The sequence below is a fragment of the Cucumis melo genome, chromosome 5, assembly GCF_025177605.1.
Source record: "Cucumis melo cultivar AY chromosome 5, USDA_Cmelo_AY_1.0, whole genome shotgun sequence".
Classification (NCBI taxonomy): Eukaryota; Viridiplantae; Streptophyta; class Magnoliopsida; order Cucurbitales; family Cucurbitaceae; genus Cucumis; species Cucumis melo.
This window is the reverse complement of record NC_066861.1, coordinates 9735289-9761827: the sequence shown is the minus strand read 5'-3', so window position 1 is coordinate 9761827 and position 26539 is coordinate 9735289. Positions and strand designations below refer to the sequence as shown.

At 35.8% G+C, this 26539-nt stretch overlaps 1 protein-coding gene across 7 annotated transcripts; it reads right to left on the bottom strand.

Moving 5' to 3' along the window:
* Positions 1–383: 383 nt before the first annotated feature.
* LOC103496936 (SNARE-interacting protein KEULE) lies at positions 384–24004 on the bottom strand. 7 transcript variants are annotated; one of them, XM_008458985.3, is made up of 22 exons: positions 23403–23979; positions 21041–21231; positions 20752–20810; positions 20397–20478; positions 19378–19456; positions 18745–18795; positions 18536–18632; positions 18367–18399; positions 17805–17930; positions 15976–16167; positions 15779–15862; positions 15586–15684; positions 15438–15514; positions 6046–6142; positions 5601–5726; positions 5422–5517; positions 5095–5214; positions 4949–5023; positions 1432–1622; positions 1039–1129; positions 854–943; positions 384–752 (listed from the first exon to the last, which is right to left on the bottom strand). In XM_008458985.3, exons 2-22 carry the CDS (start codon positions 21111–21113, stop codon positions 699–701), a joined length of 1992 nt encoding a protein of 663 aa, XP_008457207.1. In that variant the 5' UTR covers positions 21114–21231; positions 23403–23979; the 3' UTR covers positions 384–698. The 7 variants fall into 7 exon arrangements, with proteins under 7 accessions (XP_008457207.1, XP_008457205.1, XP_008457206.1 ...); XM_008458983.3 differs by having other exon boundaries at positions 4949–5026; positions 23403–23978; XM_008458984.3 differs by having other exon boundaries at positions 4949–5026; positions 21041–21176; positions 23403–23978.
* Between the last annotated feature and the right edge of the window lie 2535 nt (positions 24005–26539).

Here is a 26539-nt window from a genome sequence, read left to right as displayed (position 1 = left end):
TTAGGGTGTGATCATTTTCTTGCACATTCATTTTGTTCTACTGGAGCAAACCAGCTTTAATGAACTACATATAACCTAAACACATGACGTTGGTTTATTTCTCAAGTGAAAACCTCTACCTTTCCCATCGCAATTTTTATGAACATGAACTTGACTTGGCGCAAAAGGTACATTGCCTATTTGAAGACACTTACAAGAAATGAAATTCGTTGCTAGGATGAGAAGTCTTAAAGTAGCCATAGTTTCATAAACACTATAATATTCTTCATTGAATTCACCCCATAACTTGTATTGAAACGAAATCTGTGATTCCTAAGCTACAGTTGTTTCTGAATCCTCCAAACAAATTCATGAATTCATACCTATCCATTTGCAATGTGTACTAAATCAAACAACACGAATTGATTATATTTGCTTCCCAAAAATTTACACAATTAGTTTTTTCCTTCAATCGTGTGAACTATGGGTAATAATGGGAAGGCACAGTTTCAATCGTATCTTATCTATTAAGAAATGTTACAATATACGAATGTAAAACATGTTACATTATGCAATATGCACAAGCTAAAAGTTCATCACAAGATCATGACAAACTAGCAATAAAACTAAAGCTTAAAGAGGCAAAAAAAAAAAAAAAAAATCAACCAACAGACTAGTTACAAAGCGCTGAAGAGCAGAGAAGAGGCTGCTTCTAATCATCATATCTGGAGATCATCCAATGAGAGCTCATGTGCAGTCAACATCTTAAGCTTCTGTATCAGTTATACATACGATATTTATGAGAAATGATGGGTGTCATAAAAAGGGTAGAAAACAACTCCACATTTCAATATAAGAGGTAGAAGCTAAATACCGTAATAAATTGAGGAGGATCATCGATGCTTGTTGAACCTAAAACTACTTCTCTCTTCAACTTTGCTGTAAGCTTGTGACAAACTCTAAGCTGCAGGTTGAAAAGATATAATTTATGCGTCCAGATAACCAACTCAAAAGAGTATCAATGACAACCTGTTCAAATAATATAAGAAAATATTTTACCTCCGACCTAGTTGCTCCACCTACAATAAATACAAAGATACGCTGCCCCATCTTCTTGAAATCACTAGATGCATGCCTCAGTATTGAATCACTGTCCGAAAAGAAATTTTTAAATCTAGAACAATGCATCGTAAAAGAAACATGCCAATAGGAAATTCTACTCTATTAGATTGTTACAGGTTCAGATCTTAATATCTTAATAGTCTCCAAGTAAACCAGAAGTATCAATGATTCAACAAGAAAATTAGACAGGAATCAAATGTGACAAATGAACCACAAAAATTTAAATGCCATCAATGTGAAAATTTGATATATATATATGTGTGTGTGTGTGTGTGTGTGTATATACAAAATAAAAACCAAAAAATCAAATAAAATAAGTAAATAAAGCACCTTGAGTATCCATCATCGGAAGCACGAGGTCGGGCCCATGTTGGAGTCCGTCTTGATCTCATTGAATGAGCAGCCGGAGGTGGCTGAACTGCTGCAGTATGAGATGGTCCATGGTAAGTTGGACTGGGGTCATTTAGACATGGATAATCATCCTTGGATAATTCACCTTTGCTAAGTTTTTCAATCAGTTCCTGAAAATTAATTTGGGTCAACAATGACAGGAATGGATTTCAACAAAGATAAATGCCTTAAAAGCCATTAGCTTTGGAGAACATGGCGTCGACCGTTGAAAATGATCACACTAAGGGTACGTTAAGTGTCACCCTGATTAAATTGAGTTTAAGATATTTGGTCCAACAAACAAGAAATGCAATGTTCTTTTAATTGTGAAGCAACATCAAAGCATGGTAAACTGAAAGGCCATAAAAGATCCAGTTTAGGTAAACACCACCTGCTGGCTGCTCAATAGTTTGAAAAGAAAACTAATTGGCCAAATCTCTTGGTCGTATATTATTAATCCACGGGTTAAATTTGCAACTACACCCAAAAAGTTAAACAAATAGTCTTGGGAAAACAAATATTAGAAAATACTCTTCCTCCTTCACAAGGGGGCTTGTGTTTATTTATTTCTTTTTGTAGAGGATATGAAGATTTTCCTCAAGTAAATGAAAAGAGCCTGATACACACACAATAAAAACAAAGCAAAATAAAACAAAAACCTCGTGACAAATAATAAACCAAACAAAACTAGTAAGGTGAAAGAAAACCAAGACAACTAAGACTTGATAAAAGGGGGAAATGAAAGCATCCCAGTTTCAAAAGATATCTTGAATGGGAAAACCACCAAAGACCTTTGATATCAAGCACCAATGCTCTGAGATGTGCCAAATTAAAATGATCAAATTGAAAAAGAGAGTAAATTTGAAATATGCACTAATTTCTTTCCAACCAAAGTTCTAATAGACGCTGCTTAGAACACTTTTGTTATAAAATTTCCCCTGAATTTAGATTACCATCAAGCATAAATCCAAATCAGAATATTAGTCCTCTTAGGACACTGACTTCCACATAGCTGCAAATAGGGAGCTAACACAAAGGAGAAGAAACATTCAAATACTCTGACAAAGTCATATCGATTTCCCTCCATTCCAACTTGTATCATACTATACAACACGGTTATCGTACAATTTTAACAACACTAGATCAGAAAGCAAGGATGCACAATGATAATACCACATTCTGCAATTTTCCACCAACTGCTATAAAACTGAAACGGAAAGGGGCCCCAAATAAAGCTTCCATCTTCCAAAGGATTTAGAAGAAAATGAATCCTGTGTAGTAAACACTTGTCTTGTAACACATCAGATGAATGAGTCAATAAACAGGAACAACACTCTTCAATAAAGTCTGAATTACGAACAGTAATACTAACCCCTAAAATAAGTCTCTAGTTTCTCGTTTTCGAGAATAATGAAGAGGGCTGGTATTAATTGAACAAAATTAACATTAATTAAGCCTTGTTGTGATTTAATAAATAAAGAGTCCTTATCAGCTAAAAATCGGTTGCTTGCTGATATTCCTGAAGCTAATGGTCACCAAGTAAACAAATCTTGGTTGAGACATCAATGAGAACATTGAAAGTGAAAATCGTGTTAGCATTAACTTCGATATTGGGTATGTCAAATGAATAGGAATGGCGTTTCTCTTTCTTCTTTAAACGTGGCTGAGAACTAAAAGGATTTATATTCACATCAAAATGATTAAAGCTTGCAAAACAGCCATTAATTGTTAATCTTCAACCTCAGGAAGCTGCTCGGTTTACAAAGAAAACTTGCTCTGTTTTTTATTCCCGGTACAATCACACTTTTTTCCACACTTTAGGCCAACAACTTCCAATAGATCCCTTGAAAACAAGGAAATGGACTGAATGAAAGCCAAGAAGTCAATATCATACCTCTGAATTTGAAGAACAGTACCTTCATCTGCCATAACCTGGCATAAACGAAATAAATCAAGTGAATTTGAAAAAAACTTCTACAATAAATCACCATGAATGAGATTGGGAGGATCTAGAGCTAAAATATCTCCCAAAAAAAGCAAGAAGTATACCCTATCAACATCCTTAATTTCGGTGAGAAGGCATGAAACCACACAAGTTTCTTTTAACTTGAATACAAGCCTCAAAGCAATTAACCAATTGAGAGTTTCATAAGCTATACTCTCTAAACCTCCAAAATAAGCTCCAATAGTTTCCAATGTTCTCCAACACCATTAATCTTAAGGAAAACTTTTGATAGAAATCCAACCTCCAAATCCTTTCATACGAAAGGAGGACTGCAAATCCATGTTCCATTTTTCAACTGAAGATGAAAATTACCATAAGCCTGCAATTCGCTTGGAGAATCAAATAAACTCTTCCATTTTGCCCTTGTCAAGTACAATCAGAGCTTTATCCTCAACACGGATTAATACAAATTTTAGTCTTAAAATGAGCTTCAGAGTTGTAAGTCTCCTTCCAATTATCAAAAACAAATAGTTTCGAGATCACCCAAAACTCATTGAAATCTTCAGCAAACACTTCAGATTCTTTCCTGATCCAATAAGATCCATGAGTCTTGGGAGGAACAAAACAATTTGAAGCTAAAACAGAGGAAGAGACACTTTGTTTTCCTTGCAAAACATCTGGAACTGGAAATTAGTACTCTGCTTTCCTTTCAGAATATTTGCATAATTCTTGAAAATTTCATTTGGCATCAGAGGAGATAACAAAGAACATTTATCCTTACAAGGCCCCAACTAAAAGTTCTTGTAATAGATACTAAGCATGCCAACTCAAATTTTCAATATGCAAGTAGAATGAGCAACATCAACTCTGTTTCTTGAAGAATTGACAAGTTGACAAGCCTAGAAGTTCAGTAATGGCTTTTTCAAACCAGAGGAAATGAGACTTGGAAAGAGGAAAAACATGTTTACTTCTAACATCTTCCAAACAGAAAAGTCCATCTACAAACCAAATGCTAAAAGAAGAAATCTTCAACTGTAAGGTCGGATAATGAAATAAAATTTAAAATAAAACAGCTTCGTCCCACACTTGTTTACTGATCAGAGAAAACAGAACACTAGACAGAGCTACAACAGCAAGGATGACGAGGAAGAGAGGAGAGAGAAGACTCTTGTAATTACTTTTAACTTCTATGGCTTTTTTTATTTTTTAAAATAGAAAAACACATCCATCAAAAAATGAAATATAATACAAAGATGTTCTAATTGGATTTTGGCAGAACCACCCATCAATCACTGATTAATATCAATTGAGAAGGAAATAACATTTTTGAAATTCGAATTTAGACAAGACCTACTGATCCCTGTCACCTGCATCAAGTCGATAGGCTAGAGCAAAAAAACACTAAACCATATAAAACATCTCCCCCACTTTATATCAAGGCCATCTAATCATATGTTACCCAATATTAATAATTGCATCAGATTGAACAAACAAGCATGACCGTGGTCTCACCTCTATCATGGGATAAAACCGCGATAACTGCCACGTTTCTTCTCCACCATTTTGTTGCTTCCTAACTGCACGCTTCTTCTGATGATAACTATATTGTCAGACATCAAACAAATAAATTAAAGAAGCCAAGTGATGGACAGTTTTACCTTATGAATATCAAACTTCAAAGAAAATGACCCTAATGAGCTTTTTTTGCTATCAGGTGCAGCACCAAGTAATCTCATGTTCGTAACAGCACTCATATCCTCTGGTGGTAGTTTTGCTAACTGCCAAGCATTAAACATCGTCAAGATGTGAAGCATGAAGAATAAAAAACAGCAATATCTTTGTTTTTTTCTTTTTCCAGTACAAGACAGCAATATCTTAGTTAAGATATCTTGCATGTGATAAATAACTTAATTAGTTAAATAGCTGGTTTGTTGGAAAGGTTGTCCTTTCTTTCCCGGCAGTGGGTCAAAGTTCAAACTACTAACCTTCATTAAATTTTGACCTTTCTCACCCTCGAATTTCTCAGGATAAATGGCTGCAAGAATCATCAATAACCGTAACTTATTTTCACGACTTGCATCCTGCCAAGATGTTCAAAGTATCTTTCATATTCGTATCTCTACGGACTTTTACTTGAGAACATTAATATAGTTTCAGTCATCACCTCATTTGTTGTCAAAAATTTTATTACTTCCTTTGTTCCTGCATCTCCAAAAACAAGATCCTGCTCAATTTGTCCTAGTTCTCTGAGCCCCTGTTCCTTGATGAACTTGTTTAATTTTACTGCAATCTGAATTAATAAACTCAATGTCAGTTCCTAAAGATCTTAAGAAGTTATTTCCAACTCCTTAAATATTGAACATATTGCTGAGCAAGAGGGAATGAAGGCTCCTTTGCTCTTTTTTGAAACATTTTTCAGTTTCTAAGGCTTCTAGACACGGCAAAGTTCTCAACCACAGTACAAAACCAAACCTGATTAAACTAAAAAAACCATCCTCTTCTCTCCTCTATCTATAAGCTAAGATTGTTTGCTCTAGGTAGGGGAAAAGTACCATGCAACATTTAGGTCAAAAAGTAACATACAAAACCAAACTCTACAATAAACTAACCTCCACATGTAGAGAGAGCTTGTCGATTTGTTCGCTGTATTGTGGCAATGCTTGAACCATCTTTTGCAAATCCCGTGTGGAAAGTTCACTACTATTTCTATAGAAAAGCAGAAAATATTTAGGTCAGAAAAGCAACATCATAGTAAAGTATGCTTGTTTAACTACTGCTAACAAACCACAGAAAATTAGCTCATATAGGTACCCAGTGCTTGGCCAATGACTCAATAGTATAAAAGAAACTAGAGGCCAAAGTTCAATAAGGAAGAAGAATTCCCTTTTATCCTGTTTGTTCAATGTGAAATGAAATTGTGGAAAGGACAAGCACGACTTTTTTTTTCTTAAAAATAAATAATAAATAAAAGAGGGAAATATGGCAGTGATCCTGTAACCAATTATAGGAGAATACGTTTCCAATTAGCTTGTATCAGAAACAAAACAAAATTACAAAATAGATTAGTCAAAATGATCCATCAATGAAGCCTGGAGAACTAAATCTATAAATAAACTCCGTCAATATGAAGTCAAAAATATCTAAAGTTGAACATGTTGCTTCATTCCAGCCACTTACCAATTACCAAAGCACCAGCCACCAATACCCAATCATTAACCATTGATTTCGGTTTTTATATTTGCAACCAACAAAAACATAAAGCAGCCATTCTTGAGGACCTCTCAAACTACAGTTCCAATTGAATTATCAAAAGAAAAAAATCGCTAGATTGTACAGCCAGCTTAGAGTTTACAAACAAATGATCTTGGGCTCTCTAGCCCCATTGCACATGATTCACCGGAAAATAAACGTTTGGACGCTGGATCCATCCACCAAGGTTTGTTTTTCTTTTTTTTTTTCACATCAGTAGAATTGGTGGCTCATCAAGTACACTGATTCCCAGGTTGCTTCATCCTCTGGAAGTTCTTTCCATTTTAACCAACCATTCATTAGCTCCCAAGTCAATTCCAACGCACTCTCAACACTGTTCAACTAGAGCTTGTAACTCAAATTCCTCCATCAAAGTGGGGTGCTGATGTTGAATTTGATTGGATTCCATTGGGAGCTGGGATACATGGAAAACATTGTGTATGATGGCTTCAGGAGGCAAATCCAACCTGTATGCAACTTCTCGATCTTCTCACTTATCCATTAGGGCCCGTAAAACCTTGGAGCTAATTTCTAACATTTTTTTCTGGTGTCAATATGGTCAAAGCTTCAAGAAATACCCCATGCCCTACTACAAAATTCAGATCCCTTCTATGCAAATCACCTTGTTTCTTCCTTCAATTTTGTGCCCTAATAGGTTCTCTTTGAACACATTCAGAGCCAAATCTCTTGTTTCAGTTGTTCCACACTATCATTCGTTGTCATCTTGGGTTGTGGGTTCCATAAACCACTTGAAAAAGGGTAGACTTCATTGAAATGTGCAAGGTGGTATCATACCACAGTTCAGCCCAAGCTATCAACTTACTCCAATTGTTTGGCTGCTCATTACAAATGCATCTCAAATATGTTTCTAAGCAACAATTCACTCTTTCAGTTTGTCCATTGGTTTGTTGATGGTACGTCGTACTACTCTTGATCACCGTTCCTACCATTGAAAAAAACTCTTCCAGAAATTACTCAAGAAAATCTTATCTCGAATAGTAATAATAGATTTTAACCACTTCTTGTATAAACAATTCCGAATTAGGAATCCTTCCATGAAATCCATCAATAAATCCCCCCAAATTAAGTTCGAAAGTGGATTGGTTGAAGGAGTCCTACTGAAGAAAGTGCTATGTTTTATTTCTTTGGCACACCTCACAACTTTCCATATATTTCTTATTATCATTCTTCATGCTTTGCCAAAATAACTCACCATTCAAGCGCTTGAACGTTCGAAGGTACCCCGAATGCCCTCCCAACACATTCAACACAAAATAATGAAAAGTATGGAGCAAAGTAGGAATTAGAGAAGAAGTAATAGATAAAACTAACCTTCCCTTGTAAGGAAGTCTTCCAATTTATCACTAATAATTAGGTTTTCCTTTGGGGTCCTTCAACATTCTGTTAATGCTCAGTAATTTTTCATTCTTTTCAACTTCCGGATGAATTATCTCAATATCTAGCTAGGTTGGGGCTCTAATCATCATTGCTTCCCCTGCTATAGGAAATCTACAAAGGGCATCTGCTGCTTCATTTTGTAATCCAGATTGGCATAAAATCTTGAAACCATATCTCAACAGCTTCATTAACCACCTCGAAAATTGGGTTGCACCTTACGTTGCTCTGTCAAGAACTTCAATGTTTTTTGATCAGATATTACTGTGAATTAGTTTCAAAGCAAATGATGCCACTTTCGCACAACCAAGACCACTGTCATCGATTCTCTCTCATATATCAATTTTGCTCAGGCTCTACGAGACAACTAAGTCCACAATTAGTCTGGAATTTTGAGTTAAAACAGCACCCCAAGCCATGACCTGAACTAAAGTATCAGTTACAATAAGAAACGGTCGCGAGAAATCTGGTAAGGCCAAAACTGGTATGGTTATCATGGCCTGCTTCAATTCCTTGAATGTTGCAGTGGCTTCCTCACTACATTCAAAAGCATTTTCTGCAATAATTTAGTCAATAGGGTAGAGCAATGTTTCCATACCCTTGCACAAATCTTCTCAATATCCAGTCAGCCCAAGAAATTCTCAGTATCCGGATATGTTCCTCAGTTGTGGCCATTGGGTCATGGCCTCCATCCTTTCATCATTGGCTTATACTCCTTGCTGGGAGATCTGATGTCCCAAATATTGTATCTGTGGTTGACTAAAGATACACTTCTTCTTTTTGGCGAATAACTTGTTGTCACGAAGAATATTGAATACTGGGGGTGTATATGTAGGATTGGGTTGAGGTTGACAAAAACAGCCTAAAGTTGTTTGGGTTGACAATACAAAAGACCCACCCAAATAAAGTCTTCAACCCAACTCAACCCAAGGTTGGGTTGGGTTCGATTACAGGGTAATAATTTATTAGTTTCTTTCTAATTAAAAATAGGCAAATTTATCTACAACACATGATTAGTTAGGCAAGTTTCTTTCTAATAATATTTATTACAAACTCTAAACAAAGACAAACATCATAACCGTTCTAAAAAAATATTAAACATTCACAAATTAATCCATTCAAAGTAATCAAAGTATAAAAAAGAGAAGTATAAATATATTTTTACTAATATATATGTACTTTGGGTTGGATTGGGTTAACCCAAGCTTTTCTAGGCAACCCGTGGCCCAACTCAACCCAACAAAGATAGCAAATGTTTAACCCAACCCAACCCTTACATTTTAGGTTGGGTAGTTCAGGTTTTATGGTCATATGAACAACCCTATTGAATACTGTTAAAAGTGATAAAGTAAAGAGACACACCAAGTTACGTGGAAACCCGAGTGCCGGGAGAAAAACCACAATTTACTTTTCTTATTAATTTCTCATATTAACAAATAATACAAGAGGGGAAATAAAAAGAATACAGCATAGAAAAAAAAAAAGAATATTAGGTCAAATCCTTCCTTTGGCCAAACCAACTAAATCTAACACTCCACCTCAAGTTGGGACGTAGATATCAATGAGACTTAACTAGCTAACACAAAATCAAAGTTCTGTCTGAGAAGCCCCTTGGTGGGAACATCAGCAACTTGTTAACTCGAGGCAATATATGGAATGCATATGCTACCATTGTCCAACCTTTCTTTGATAGAGTGTCGATCAATCTCAACATGTTTAGTTCTATCATGTTGAACTGGATTATTGGCGATGCTAATAGCTACCTATTTGCACAGAATAATTTCATTAACACCTCACATTCCTGATGAAGACCAGACAAAACTATCTGGAGCCAAATTTCCAACGTATCCTCGAACTAATAGCCCTATACTAGAGGTAGATTTCATGTCAACATCAGACCTTGCCCAGTTAGAATTAGTATAGGCCTCAATAGTTTTCTTGTTTGTCTTTTTGAACATCAATCCTTTACCAAGAATCGTTTTTAAGTATCTCAATATTCTGTTGACAGCTCCATGTGTTCCCCATAGGGAGCCTGCATAAACTGGCTCACAGCACTTATAACATAAGAAATATCTGGTCGAATATGGGACAAGTAAATCAACCTACTCACAAGGCACTGATATTACTCTTTATCAACTAGAACTTTATCACCTGAATTTCCCAGTTTACAGTTGAATTCAAAGGGAGTGTCAGCAAGACAACATCCCAACATACCTGTCCCTTTCCCTGTTTAGTCAACGAGGAAAACATTTCCCCCAGTCCCTTCCCCATTCTCCATCTAATCACGGATCCCCACCCCATTTGAGGTGGATCCCTACAAGACCCAACCCCACAAGAAAAATGAACATCTCTATGCACTTCCTCTGTCAACTTCTCAATACTTTTACATAGACCCAAGATCATTTCCTTCATTTTCAAAATCTCCTCATTTGCTTCCATCGTCTCATATGTTTTTGAGCCATTTGCCTTGTTCGCCCAGGATTGAAGGCTTTGATACCAATTTGTTAGGTCCTTTCTACCTAAAAACAGTAAAACCCAACAAAAAAAAAAAGGAGAAACAAAACAAGATAGGCTCTGATATACTGATATTGAAGAAGCAAAAGACCCAAAGTCTATTACAAGGTCTCACGAAAATAAATCAACAGTTCTTCCTCAAAGCTAAGACATTAAAAAGTCAGTCAAGGTAAGTTATAGACTCATCTTAATGAAAATGTTGATAAGTTGGAGGAAAATATTTCAGGGGAAAAAGGGCACTACACGATGCTCCTTTTCTCCCACGACATCTCCCTAACCCACCCTTGCCAAAAACCATGACCAACTCCTCTTTGCCCCAAAACCTGCTGACTTTCTACCTCCACACCACACCAGCCCATCACTCTCTTGAAAATCGAAATGACCAACCACCCATCACCTAAGAAGCAATCAGCCACCATCTAAATGAAGGCCTACTTGATTGAAGCTGATTCCATATTGAAAACCACAAGCGTCAAGGTCCATCTAAGAGGGCAAAGCTTTCTTCATCGCCCTACACTTGGAAAATTCCTAACTTTCCCACCATTCTTAACCAATAATAAAAATTATGTAATTTCCACAAGTTTAATGCATCCAACTCATTTTCAAAAAAATACCTCGCACCTTCTGAACACCCACTCCCACAAAAATTACAGTTGCTAAAGAATACAGATATGAAGCCATCAGGACAGATGAATTTCTCATTCAACAATATGTGCCTCTTCATACCCAAAATGTCTTTATAGCCCACACCTTAAAAGATGAGGAAGTCTATTTCATAACAACAAACAATAGGAAAAAACTGCATCTAGAAATCCTAACACTCTTTTTTTATAAAATCAACGGCTTTCATTAAGAAAAATTGACAAAGTATACGGGCATACCACAAAAACTCAGCCCACAAAAACAGCACCCTAACAGAAGGGATTCCAACCATGCAAAACAACTCCTATAGAAATCTTTACAAATTATTTGCATATACAAATCTAATTCAAAAGATTTTATGCATCCAATCAATGGTAGCATGATGGATGGAAAGATAAAAGTTCTAATAAAACTTTAAGATGATATCCTGATGGGATATGCATATCTGTAATTCATTTATCCATTTGATTGCATCTCCCATCAAGACAAATGAATCTCCCATGCAACATTATGTTCCTCTTCATCCCTAAAATGTCTTTCTAACCCACAACTTAAAAGTTGAGGAAGTCTATTTCACAACAAACAAACAAAAGAGGAAAAATTGCATCCAGAAATCCTAACGAACTATGTGCATATACAAATCTAATTGAAACGATTTTAAGAATCCAATTATTGGTAGCATGACGGATGGAAAGTTGAAAGTTCTAATAAAACAATGGCAGAAGTATATGATTTAAGCAAATCATCCCACATTACTAAGAGACACAACTTCCCAAATACTTTAGGGCTCTGTTTTGATGGAAAGGTAAATGCCTAAGGCACACTATGGAGCTTAGGGGCAAGACACACATAAAGGCGTTGGCTTCTTTTTATGAGTCACACTACATATAAAAATATTACATTAAAAAGAGAAGTATGGTTAAAGTGGAAATATGGAAAAAAATACCTCAAGCAGAATTTTTGCATTTAGGCTTCGTAGACTTGATTCTTTTAGTTAATAAAGAAGGAAAACCCTCAATTATTACATCTTTTTAGAAAAATGAAAAAGCCCCAATCCAAGGGCTTTGAGCCATGGGGATTCAGAAAAGGCATGCGCCTCCTTATACCGTGAGCCTCACCTTGGAAAGAAAAGGCGCTAGACCTATGCTTTGAGCCTAGGCAGGCCTAGACACAAGCCTGAGAGGGCTTTCTAAAATACTGCCAATGATGAAGGAGAAAGTTCTCAGGTTTCCTCTGTTTTGAAGACAGCAAAACAGAGCTAGTGGGTGATAGAAAACACGGAGGTTATTCGAGCAAAGTTTGAACATCTGTGGATAGATACGAGACTCTTTGCGTTGGATGATTGGAGAGAAATCTGAAAATTGCTGGAAATCTGTTTCCAAATAAGAATTATCAACCCACTGATTGATGAAAAGACCCTCATTAGTCTAGACCAGGGATTGGTTGAAGACTTCGTCAATGAACCTGAAAGATGGTAGGAGATGGGGTCGTTCCACCTTAAGTTTGAAAATGGAATAGATTTAAACACAACCGGCCACTGGTAATGAAAGGCTTTAGAGGATGGTTGAGAATTAGAAATCTTCCATCAGACTACGGGTGCAGAAAATCCTTCGAAGCAATTGGAGAGTATTTTGGGGGTTCGGAAAACATTGCCACAGAAACACTTAATCTGAGCAGCAAAGCGAGAATTCAAGTTGAACAGAATTTATGTGGTTTTATACCTACCACTTTTTTTTTTTTTTTTAATTTTGGTGATTTGGAGCCTATGGATCCCCCAAGTATTTTCAAGGGAAGTCTTATTTTTAAGGATTTCAAAAACCCTATTGATCAGCTAAGGGTTAAGCAAGCTTTGGAAGATGAAGATGCTGATGTTTCGTTCTTCACTCCAGAACTTAATGTGTTAATCCACTAAAATTCTCCCTCCGTTTCAAGAAATCCATTCAAAGTTTTGAATTACTGATGTAGCCTAAATAACCTCAAGAAGAAATCCTCCAAGAACCAAGATTGTGGATCTTTTATTAGAATGAATAATGTGCTTCATACAAAAGGAGAAGACTCCTATTTATAGAGTTCTATTACAAGTGGGGGTAAAAAGGGAATTAACCTAGAATATAACCTAATTACCCAATTAACCCTTAGTCTTCTTACATCAATCACGTTCAAGTTTCCTCACTGGTGCCGGAGGAGAAGACAAAGGCCAACAGCCAGATTGGAAATGGAATCTGTCCATTAAAATTTAAAGAGCTGCACTCAAGGAAAGGAGAGAAATTAGTAGAAGATGACTGTGCCTTTAATTCATTGGGCTTTGGTCTCCCGCCAATTTAACCTCAGATGTTAGAGAACTCAAATGGGCTCCTTTCCAGCCGAGTGTGAACACGAAAAAAGCATTAATGAGGAAAGAGAATGCAGATGGAAATGATTCTCTGCAAAGTAACCTTTCATCTTCCATCCATAAGGGCACGAAAAAGAAATTTAAAAAAGTGGCTGTTGTAGTTCCTCCGTTAGTCCCCCCAAAAGACAGCTCAGCAGCATTAACTAATCACTCAAGAACCCTTCCATCTTCCAGTCGAGTTCTCATTTCTTCCTCTACCTCGGAATCCGACTGTTCCTTGCCAATTTCCAACCAATCAAACGGTAAACTGAACATAGCATTCCATTCGTCCAAGGATAATTTGAATAATGATCTTCTTCAGTCTCCATCTCAAAATACAAGTACGGTATTTCAACCGCAGAAGTTTCCGGCTGACATTTCCATGCATCAATGAATGTAGAAAAACAAGAAGCACAAGATTTCTAGAATGTCCCAAAGAAGTTCTTATTTGTTTAAGCCTTTTCGAAAACACTTCACCAGGAAAAGGACTTGTTTTAACAACTCCTGGACAAAATTCACAAACCCCGATTTGCTTGAGTCGTGTTGTATCAAGATCCAAGTCCCTAGGCTAGAACAAAACAGCTCAGCTTCTTTACCTTTATTGAATAAACCCGGTTCCCATTCTGGATGTAATTCCCAAGAGTGTTTCAATTCTTCTGCGTGAGGTATACATTGCACTTTTCAGACAACTTCTCATAAAGCTCCAAAAGACTTCAATGAAGAGTCATTGGCAAGTGTAAGCAGTGAAGAACTGGAAAGAGAAATGATAAGGATATAAAACATTCAGATGAAATGTTGGACGATATGAACAAGGCTTTAGGTATTTTATTCCAAACTGAAGAGGTTCAATTACATTCCATTAAGGAAAGCTTCCCCCTTACTCCACTGGAAAAGAAAGACATACCTCAAAAATTACATTTCATATTGGAAGCCTGTGAAATCTCCTTACCCTAATCCAAAGGAAAACAGGTCATTCAGTGGATATCCTTCAGGGTTGAAAAATGAAGATTAGCTATGGAATTACGTGAGGATTTGGACAAGAATCAAAGCAAATGATTCTTAAAAGTTTTCTAAAGGAATTAATCCGGACATTGTACTAATTCAAGAATCTAGAAGAGACCTTCAATAAAGAATTCATAAAAAGCATCTAGAGCTCAAAAAAAGTTGGCTGGACTTTAGTTGGAGGCTTTAAGAAGTTATGGAGGCGTTCTTACAAGGTGGGATGAAGGTTTTTTCAGAGACAGACATTGCTAAAGCAGATTTTTTGGCAACTGGAGTAATGCCTTTAAGGCAGTGCTGGCAAGATTTTGTGGATTGGAATACTGCTTCAAGTTCCTCTGGGCATTGGATTGCATAGGCAAGATAGTTTTGAAGCAGCTATTGCATCTTCTTGGCTTTCTCCTTCTCCTTTCATCTTGAAGATTTGGGTTTGCAAGATTTAAGATTAGAGTGGGCTAACTTTGAGAGAGAATTCAAGTAATGCTTTGTATTTAGCTTTCTACTGATGTATTGTCTTTGAGTGGCTTTGATTAGCTCGTTTATTTTCTGTCGGATTCGTTTTTAGGTTTCCATCATATTTATGTTGCCCGTGTATATTTTTTGTTTAAGTCTCAGCTTGTATATTCCCTTAGTTCTTTTGTTATTCGTATAATACTCTTGTACTTTGAGCTTTAGTCTCATAATCACTAATAAAGAAGCTTGTTTCCGTTCCAAAAAAAACCAAAAAAGAGAAACAATTCTGGTATACCCATTCGAGTGACCTAAAAGCCAGGTTCCCAAATTCATATTCATAACACCAACCCAAAAGCAAGCAAACACCACAGCGCTAACCTTGAACCTTGATGAATTTGTGCAGCCTTATTTTTGGAAACAAAGTTGGTCATCTTCTCATGCAATCGCTCACTTGCCTGAAAAAACCCAGTGATTAGAAATAAACAGAGGAGTAATGTTCAAAAGATATAATAAGGACAAGCCATACATCTGCAATGTGTGCATGGCGAAGCTCAAGCCAAACCGGATCATGGTCCTCCAAAAGAACCTCTTTCTTCTCTGGTGGACCTCCAACTTTGCTGGGAACCTGAACAGTAAATATCTTATGAACATAGTGCCTAAAAAGAAAAACAAATACAAGATCAGAATCAAATAAAGACCTTATAGAATGCTAAACTTACCTCATGAACATATTTATTCCCCTCCATACTAAGCAAATCACGACACATTGCATCATATGTCCATTCATGAATAACAGGAGCAATCTAGGGAGAAAATAAATAAATAAATAAAATATCCATGCTATAAACCAAACAAAAAAGGTTAAATTACAAGTGTTTAATAACTTATAAGTAGTCAAACTATTTGCATTATATACCTGATCTATAGATCGATCAAGAATCAATAGCTCGCATGTTTCTGACTGAGGAAAATCAGGAATTGTCTTCTTATATTTCGTTATACAGTCATAGACACCAGCAGCAACTTTAGTAGGAATGAGATCACGAAAAGTTGTCATTGTAGTTGCATCTAGGGACTTGGCAGCTCGGTACCGAACAAAAGGAAATTCCTGGAGAAGGAAAAGGTTGGGGAATACTTGATCAATACAATGTAATCCCAACATAAAATAAATCTACAGCCTCAAAAGGTAAATCAAGCTTAAGCCTTGAGGAGTCTCGATGAAAAGCAGTAGATTTTGCCTCAAGGTTTATATCTCACACCCCCATCATTTTTAAGTTATCAAAAAAATTAGAAAGGGAGAAGAAAACCCAAGTTTCCCCTCCCCCCACACACACAAAAAAGAAAAAAACAACGTGAAGTGGTAATCCCGAGGAAGCCAAATAGATTCATTGGGAATCATCAAATCTGAAATCTCCATATCGTCTCAGTTTCATCTTGAAAAGTTCTCCTATTGCCTCTTGACATACCTTCCAACAGATAGCCATTACTCATCCAATCCAATTTGTTTCATCTTCATTCTAAAAACGAGTCAGAACTCAAGTACGATTAAAAAGAGTATAGAAACTGATAAGTTACCAACACATTCAACCATGCAAGGAAACCCTCACCACAACTACTACTTGGTCCATTATGAAGCAATTTTAACAAAACTCGTCCTCATTATTTTTCTCAAGGACGGAAGGTGCTTGGGCTGGTTATTATGGACCACATCTAACATTAAGATACTCAACAAGAAAATAGGAGACTACCAAGGCCTAGACCCATAAACCATTGATTTTTTCTATTTCACCATGGGCTGCCCTTATGCCTTTTATGTTCAATGATGGTGCTCTGATCAAGCTTAATGAAGATCCATGCTGGAATAATACAACCTTCTGCTAACGTTGTATCAGTTTGAGTGATTCTAAGGATGCTTTGATATAATTTTTTTTTAAATGATGGATATGGACATCCTTGCCTAGAATTTAAGGCGAGGGTGAAATAGGAATACTGGATGAGGATAGAGGAGAATGAGCTATCCGCAGTAGCAGTTTGGATGTCATCCTTGTTTCCCATGACAAAGATTCTAGACATGGAAGCCTCCGTCATCATCAGGAATTTTTTTAATTAACACCCTTTTTCATTTGATGTTCCCTAGAAGGGACCTTTAACTCAAAGGAGTTATGTCGGATGACTTAGAAGTCTAAACTCCTCAAGAAGCATAAAGTTACCTGTGGTCAGTTCTTTTCTTAAAGGCTTCAATGCTTGCAGATAACATTGCCAAAAGGTAGAGCCCTTGCTTGCCTCTCACCCACTTATTTTGTCCTCTGTAGAAGAAAAGTAGAATTTGCCCAACATTTTTTTTTTTTTTTTGAGTCAGTTCATTAAATGGCTTTGGTGGAAGTTTTTTGACCTCTTCTGTTTCAGCTTATATGGGCCAATCAATTGAAGGCTTTCATTTTCAAACTTCTATCTGGGCCTAAGGGTTGATGAAAGAGGGGTGCTTTGTGGGCTAATGGCATCTTTAATATTTTGCAAAGGTATGTTGGAAAAATTTGACTGTCTTGGTGATGGGAATTTGTCGTTTTTTGTTCTTCGTTTTTTTCCTTTTGTTATTTCTGACCTTCCATAGCCTTTGTAAATTTCATTTATTGACTATATATGTCTTCCATCCCTCCCCCAAAGCCAGCACTAAAACCATGACCACTACTAATGCAATCAATGACATAATCAAGGATGCATGTTTCCTTTAAACTCAAACAATACCCTTAATGATGCAAAAACTGTGCCAACACGGATGGCCATCTCATTCAAGCACGCTACACCTTTTTGAGAACTCTCGTCATCACAAAAAAGTTCCTCCAAAGCTTTCTCATTGTTGGTGGTAAAACCCTGAAAACGTAAGAATACTCAAATATATAAGTTCATTGTTTATAGTACACAAATTTATGATAACATTAATGCATGAATGAAATTTGTCATGATATGCAGTTCAGGACATAAATGTTCACACTTTCCTCTCAATGAAGAAACATTATTCAAACTCATACTATTGCAAAACTAAGGACAAATTTATCATTTCAGTACGGAGATATATAAACATACGTATTTCGGTACAGACAAATATTGGAAAATGAAATAATCTTCAGAAACAACTAGTGAGTGGAAGTCATTATGTTTAACGAGGAAAAGATCAAATTAAAATATCATCACAGTTTGCAAAACAAAATTTGTAAAAAAGAATAAAGATACGAGACCTACAGCCTACAATAAATAACACTACTGATCATACACCTGCATTGATCAACAAGTAGGTTAAAAGGGATACCTGGCTGTCTATAGCAAAGTACTCCAAATTCATCTGTATATAGACACAAAAAGAAAGGTGCGAAAGTAAATATTCATTTGCATCTAACAATTAACGAAAGCTTTAATCCAACAGACTACGATGGAAAAAAATCAAGCAGAAACTTTAGCCTTGGCCTGAGATCAGCAACCTCTTTTAGGGCAGCTATGCGAGGTAAAACAGTTGAATCCCTCTTGATGTGAGTGACTAATTCTTTCGATATAGGTGAACTGAAGAAAACAAATGCCCTTCAAGGATACAAAAGAAAATAGATTCAACTACTACAAAAAATAAATAAATAAAATAAAAATAAAAAGCTCAACTAGAAACATTATGTAATTGGGAACTGAGCCTACGTACTTCCGGTATAAAGGGGACCTCCCTGACATGTCTGAAAGGAACATGATAACACTGCAAGTTCAAAAGAGAGAGATAACGAAGAATTCAACTCTAATTTATGCAATCAATCTAAAATAGTAACCAATACTAAGTTTACTCCATTCCTGTATTTATTTATATAAATGATATTTTCTTTTGATAAGAGGTGTAAGAATTAAGATATTATCCTAACAAAAAGCAAAGAAAGAGGGGCCCTTCTGACGAGGTTAGAAAAATCTCCTTTGCCTAGTGCGGTTCATACATGTATCTATAAGTAAGAAATATAGAAAAGGACTTGCTTCATTACATCTGTAAATAAATGAAACACAAACTTTTCTTCTCTACTCCAATTTATGCAGTATAAAAAGAATAAGCAGGAATTAAGACAAAAACAGAATGAGACAAATGTTCAAGTCATAACGATAAAAGAGAGAAAATAACTATAAATGCAGGAAACCAAATAAAAAGTATAATCAAACAGAAAAGATCTGTTATGTTCCAATTTTGCTCAGTAAAAGGTAGAGACAATGTATGGTCTTAAAGTTTACAATTAAATGGAACTATCACATGGAACTGTATACTTGAATAAATCATATAAAAGTACAAACATATTACTTCTCTCGAGAAGGCTGAATGAAATAGATAGCATCCATGGACGGCAGTGGCTGCCTTCGTCTGTATATGTCTTCTACCACTGCAACACCAAATGAATCCAGACACTTTCAAATTCCAAATGGAGAAAAGATCTAGCTTACAAAAGCATTTCTTTAGTAATTTACCACAAAATCCCAACCAATTAGAAAAGGTTTTTAATTCTTCTTCCTATCTGCTTCGATAAAGAACACATAAATATAGCTTTGAATTCTGGACGGATTAGTTAAATAATAGAAATCATTACCCCAAATACATGTAGCGCCTTCTAATAATTACATAGGGATAAAATCATTGCTTCAGATAAATAACACATAAATATAGCTTTGAGCAATGGATGAATCAATTAAATAATAAATTTCATTACCGCAAATAGATGTACTGCATTAATAATTACTTAGGGATTCAAATCATGGTGATTTAACGTCAGTACGCTGTATTATAGTGAGAAAGGGTTTGTTCATTTTACATCTGGAGAGAAATAAAAGGATTTTTTAGGTTTGGTGTAAAAAGGTCCCCAAACGAGATCTGAGATATCGTTTAATGCCCGCGGGGGGGGGGGGGGGGGGGGGGGGGGGGGGGGGGTTGTCCGTCTACTTTTTTATAATTATCATAGTTCTTATTCTTTTGATTGGAGGCCGATTTTCAGCTAGTTTTGAGACTCTTTTTTGTATAGCCTCATAAACTTTTTAGTTTCCTTCATGAAAGTTTGCTTTCCCATTGAAACAAACTCAGCCAATGAAATTAGCAAAAAAATGATAGATATAGAGGAGATTAGTGCATGAGGTATTAATGTGTAATTCCACTTCCAGAGTAACAAACCACCCCTGTTTGGAGTCCTTTAATGAGAAAAAACAAAATGCAGTAAATTCATATTCAACTAATATCATGAAACTGCAATATATTGTCTAACCAACGCAGTGAATCACAGAGAGGGAATCATTGGTATGAAATTTCTTAAAGAATACGTCTGTGTTTCTTACATGAAACACCTTCGTCTGTGATATCAGCCATCTTGCATGAGTATGACATTATCTTGACGGTAAGTTTGTCCATGATGAGAACCTGCAAGCAACAGATCCAAGCACCAAGAAATTTGGGAATGTGGTGTGGAGTAATAAACCAAACGAAAAGCAAACCAATGATTCTTGCTTGTACCAAAAAAAAAAAATTAGTTTCCCATTTTTTTTAAGTCCCCCTTTCAGACAAATTCCATGTTATAAAAATGCAAAATGCTACATTAGACCCTTGCAAATTCCAAAGCCACGTAAGAATCATTATGTTAAATGAATGAAGATGAGTGAAAAATAGGCTTGAAAGACCATGCATATGGCATACCTTCCATGTTGATTTGGAATCTCCGGTTTTAGCTGAGCGAAGCATCTCATGCAGCAATCCTGACAGTGAATTTGAAATGATAAGTAAATCAGTCAATGTGGTGCCATGATGCAATGCACTGGCCATCTAGGAAGATTAAAGATCTAAGGTTGATCTTTTATAATATGCAATATTATAAAAGTTTGAAATGCTTGTGATGATCAAAGTTCTGTTTCCTACCGATAAGAATGAAAAAATGCTAGGAGGTAAGTAAATTAAAATAAATGCAAAAGAGAGAGATGAGACTCACGATCACGACTGATTTGCCTGAAATTTTTATAATCACCCCCATAAGAAGATGAATCGGAATCAGAGAACGACATGGTCCAAGACCAAGAATCCCTCCAATTGATCGCTTCAGAGATTGTTTACCAATCGAGGAAGTTCTAAATGAGGTGGAAGATTGGGGAAGGGAACAACAAAGAAAATGCAGTGATGATCCTGAAAAACAATAACCCAAAAAGTAAATGTAATTGTACAGCCCCAACTTTTTTACACCTAAACTTACTAAGGACATAAGTAAGTGCATGTCATACTATTTCAAACTTGAAAATAGGCATGGAGAAATAATTTTCCAGAAAACAATTAAAACTTCTTATTTCGGATCCCATTGAAAACTTGTAAAACATAAAACAAAGATGAAGTGTTAAACCAATAGAAACAATTTTATGACATAATTTGAAATTTAAATGATATAAAGAATATATGAACGTAGAAATGTGCCCCTCCTAGTCTCATGGCACAGTTAACAAATCGCCTTGCCAAGAACCCTGTACACTTGTATCATTATTTGAAAAATTTTAAAAGGAAATGTTGAGTAATGGAACTACTCAGTAAATAAAGCCACTATGAAGGTCAAGATATGCAATGTAATGCCCCAATATTTCAACATTAACAAAACTTACTCTTTAACTAACTTTACTAACTATGATAGTTTAGAAAGATTTGGCAGCATATTAACACAACCATAAACACTACGTATATGCAAATCACCTGGTAAACTATAAAGGCAATCAAGGAAACTAATGTTCAAAACACTTCCTAATCAAATTAACATGGAACATAACTAGCAAATTCAAGCCAAAGTCAATCTGAAACCAATCTTTGAAACAAAATAACTCTACAACAGTTTTTATCTTCTTTTTTTTTTTAATGGAAACAACTACATTCGTTGAGAAAGAAGGAAAGAATACAAAGACATTAAAAGAAAAAAAAACCCTAAAAGAACCCCATTAGTGAAATGGTTTCCAACTAGGTAAGATGTTGCCTAAAGTGTACTTACAAAAAGCCATTTCGAAACCCAAAGAGAAACATGAAACCTCACCAAAGGTCAATCCTCGTTGGGTCACCAAAGGCCAAACCTCGCTAGGTCACCAAAGACCAAACACTACTAACTCTATTAGAACCACCCAAACACAAGGGCAACCACAATAGATTTGCATCAAAAACAAAAGTTTTAACTTCCAAAAGTTTTTAAACAAACTAAACTCAAGAAAAGCAAAACAAACAGCACGCCTAGTCATAATGGTCAATCTTTCTCAAGCTCCCTTTTTAGCATCACTAAAATCCTTGTACCCATCAACACCTACAAATCGGGTTATTTGGCCACATCTGAAGTACCACCAAATAGCACACAAAGATTCAACAATTACAGAGGCTCGCTATTCATGGTGTACAGCTGGGGTATTTGCAAGGTGCTAGTGCCTTCCTCAACAACACTAATATATAATCAACACAACAGGCATTTTCTCAGTGAAAGTTGTTTTATATCAAAAGAAAATCAACACAACGAGCATTCAAGCATGCTCGACCATATTAGAACACATCACAGTTTCAGGATAACATCAGTCATAATTATTCATAATGGGAATAAATCATACATCATGCTAGAACAAAGTAAACATATCCAACAGGTAGAATTCAACTTCCTTAAGCATTCTAAGGTGCTTCAAAATTAACAAATAATAAATTCAAGGATTCAGGGTCAGAACTTCGTTAGAAACCTTATTCAAAGTCTCAAAAAACACTCGGAGCGAGTAATTTCCCAAATTGAATCTAAATAGAGTTGTAACGCCTAAAACTCACCAATGGTGGCTTGAATACTTGTCGAAAAAATAATGATGCAACATGGAGTAATTTTCTCACTTCTCAGACTCAGTACACATCACATTCATAAACACTTCGTATTAACATGCACACCAACTTTTTATTCACATCTCATTGATCGACATAGCATAATATTTATCACGCATAATATAGCATACCATTTCGCAAACATAAACATAGCATGCCATTTTACACAGACCAAACCAAAAATACCTGCAGAACACAATTCCAAACCTAGTACTAGTGCGGTCCGGTAAAAACAGCCACTTACATCAAATCGATTCCAAACTATTACAGAAAAACTTAGACTAAAACCTAAAAACACATTCCAAATTAAATATAATATCGGGGGGTCCTATTAAAATGTTTAGAAACGTTACCCAAACTGTCCTTTATTTCAAAACTCGAGACCTCAATTGAACAATCTAAACCAGGTTAGAGACCAAATTACTTCATTTAAATTGAGTTCAAAAGAGACTTAGAGCAACATTAGCCTCTAAACTTACTTTAAAGGCGTTTAATACAGATGGACGGTGTTCGAATTCCTTCGAACTCAGAGATGCGAGGTTGAAACCGAGTGGGTAAAACGATCAGAGGTCAAACAAGTGGTGGATGCTGCAGATATTTGCACCGTAGAAAAAATTCCTTAAATTAAGATCATCATCGAGTGTTTCCAAGGTCCGATCTCAAGTGCGTCAGTACTGATACTCTTCGAACAGAGGGAAATACACGTCAACGATCTGTTGGCCACTGATTGGATGAAGTGACAGCCGGTTAGCCGAGAAGGCGTTGGGGGGGGGGGGGTGCGCTTAACGCCGTTGCCGAAAAGGAAGAAACAAAGCAACCGGTAGCTCAGAAATGGAGGGCTGGCGGTGCGGTGTGCGGAGGAGAAAGAGAGAGGGAGAGATCGAGAGGGATGCAGCAGAAGAGATGAAACTGCAAGAAGATGAAGGAGGAGGAAGAAACCAAAGAAATGTTTCCTACTTTTCTTCTTTCATTTCTTCGTCTCCTTTTTTGTTTGTTTTTTTTTTTTTTCTCTTTAAATTTTCCTTTCCTTTTTTCTATTTTTCAATTTGAATCTGGTTTAGCTTAGTCGTTTGCATTGCACCCAATGTCTTTTTTCTCGTGTTTCTTTCTTCTTTTTTTTTTTTTTCAATTTCAAAACTCTAATTAAACTCCAAATGCTACAGGGAAATTGGATTAACAAGTAGGTGAAGAAATTAGAGTTCAAGACTTTGGTTAATGGGTTTTGACTTTAGACCCCGCGGCGCAAAGGCAACGAAAATGGAACGAATTTCTCTATTACCTCCACCACGCATGTCCGTATCCCTCCATCCCCCACCTTCGCTTCTAATGCCCAATTTTGTCCAAACAATTATTTTTTCTTTTCGCATCTATTCAAATCGTATTGGTTTTTAATCTTTCAAGAAAAATCATGTCAGCATTTACACCTTCAATTACTAGTGTGAAATTAATAATTACATCCTTTAAACCTCAAACTTCTTATGAATGATCCATTTAGTTTCTTTGTTAAAAAAAAAAAAAAAAAGTTAACGTCGTTTATAAATTACCCTTCGTTTGGATTGAATAAAGTTGAATAAACGATTTTAAATTCTATGATTTGAGATCTTAGAAAGGATTTTAAATTAATTATTTTGTTTTGAAGGAAAAAGATTTGAAATGAATTCATTTTATATTGAAAATTTCAATAGTAATTAAAAATGAAAAAAAAAATAAGAATTTACTAATATAGGCGGTTCATCGTGTCGTATTATGGACATTTTTAAAATAGCGAAAAAATTTGTCATATTTTGTAAATAGTTTTTTTTTTCCTATTCATAATAACTTCCCTGCGTATTAATCAAAAATTAGAAAATGAAATGACTAGATCAACTATGTAATTTATTTTTAAATCCTACGAAATCCAGTAAAATCCTAACTTTTTGACCACGAAAGTTTTTAAGTAAAATAAGATTTAAAATCATTTTAGATTTGAAAAATCATTCTCTTTACTTCCGTAACAAACAACATCATTCATTTGAAACATGTTATGAATTGAAATCCCACAAAATCTTGAGGTTTCAAATAGAGAATTACTCCAAACATTCATTTCGTAAAACTGACACTCAGAAGAAATCGACTCATGTTTGACAATTAAATCATTGATGATTTTTAGAAATGGGTAACAAATGGTCTAAATTCATAGGCTTATGAAAAATTTAGGAGTTTGATTGGTGGTTTGTTTAGATCTCGGACTTAGTGTTTGGATTTGGTGTGTATTCTTAGTATATCTATATATTCTCTATGTGACGAGTATGGTTATTGCATGTGAGGTGCTCACTATGTCTCTAGCTTTTTGCATGACTACTAAATCCTTATTGAATACAAGTTTTCCTATTGCTTGTCCAAGTGCAAATGGAACAATAGGTTTCTTGGGTAATCCAAGGTCGAACACAGAAAATTGATATCAAATATTAATTCTAAAGCTTACATATTTAGGCGGTATACATTATCTATACAAAATAAAGTAAATGTGTATCTATGTGCTCTATGTGCTAAACTTACTATCTACACTAGAGGAATCTATAAAATATGGTAAGAATGGTAGCAAGATGAAAATGTGAACTAACTTGTATTAAGAAAGAGTGAACGAATGTCTCCACGTTGTTAGGCGATTAAGCCATGTGACAATCTTGGTGCGATAAAGATCAATAAACTAGCTTCTGATTAAGGCAAGCACCTCTCAGTGCCTTAAAGGCCACACTTGCTAGCCTCTCGGAATGCAAATGATATAGCTTGGTTAAGCAACATCTATCTAGAAATGTTTATTTGCAAGACTTATAATGCTTCTCTTTTAAGGGTGACAACCTTTCGACACCAAGTACCGGCACTTGTTCTCTTTTCGGGACATAAGTAATGGGAGTTATCTCGCCAACTCCACCTTGCGCGCATTAGCCATATCCTTGCTACTTACTCCCTCAAGTAGTTGGCTGCATACGATGGTCAAACAATGATTATAGCTCAACTAACGTAATAAACCTTATGAGTTAGACTTCTTATCAAGAACTTATCACAAGCCTAAACTACGTATAGCACATTGACAGATGAACAATAAGGGAATGTTGGCTTGAAAAATGTATAAACATGTAATGTATTAAAGAATGTAGGCCTTAGGGCACTATACAATATAAACATTTTACATTACAAATAAATATAAAAATGGAAAGTAAAGAGAAGGAATATTACAAGTTAGAGGAAATGGGAAATGTAGAATCTTCTCTAATATGTTCTTAAGCTCTCACTTACAAACTAATCAGAGAAGAAGAAGAAACTTTTACAGACGGCAAAAAGGCTAGTCCTTTCTGCCAGCTCTTTAAGTTTTTGCCTATTCAAGCCAACCTCCATGAATGGCGTAGAAGAAGGCTTTATATAGGTAGCTTTTGGCAGGAAACTTCTATTCTTCTAATCATGTAGCGTCAATTGCAATCTTTGTTAGGTCACATCAACTCCAACTACCATTCTTGTCTTTTAGTGAACATTCCTTGTGTGCTGATGTGGATTCTCACCTAGAGATGTTTGGTCGCTAGACAAGCTTCTTTTCACATAGCACACTCTCCTTTATCATTCACTAATCTCTTATTTT

What these genes read in the sequence shown, in the direction of transcription:
- LOC103496936 (XM_008458983.3), bottom strand. Translation starts at nt 21,113, where the DNA reads ATGTCGTTCTCTGATTCCGATTCATCTTCTTATGGGGGTGATTATAAA. An exon ending in GCATAGCTGCCCTAAAAGAG is followed by an intron (nt 18,400 to 18,535) that starts GTTGCTGATCTC and finishes GTCTATATACAG; the next exon opens with ATGAATTTGGAGTACTTTGC. An exon ending in GGAATAAATATGTTCATGAG is followed by an intron (nt 15,685 to 15,778) that starts GTAAGTTTAGCA and finishes TTTACTGTTCAG; the next exon opens with GTTCCCAGCAAAGTTGGAGG.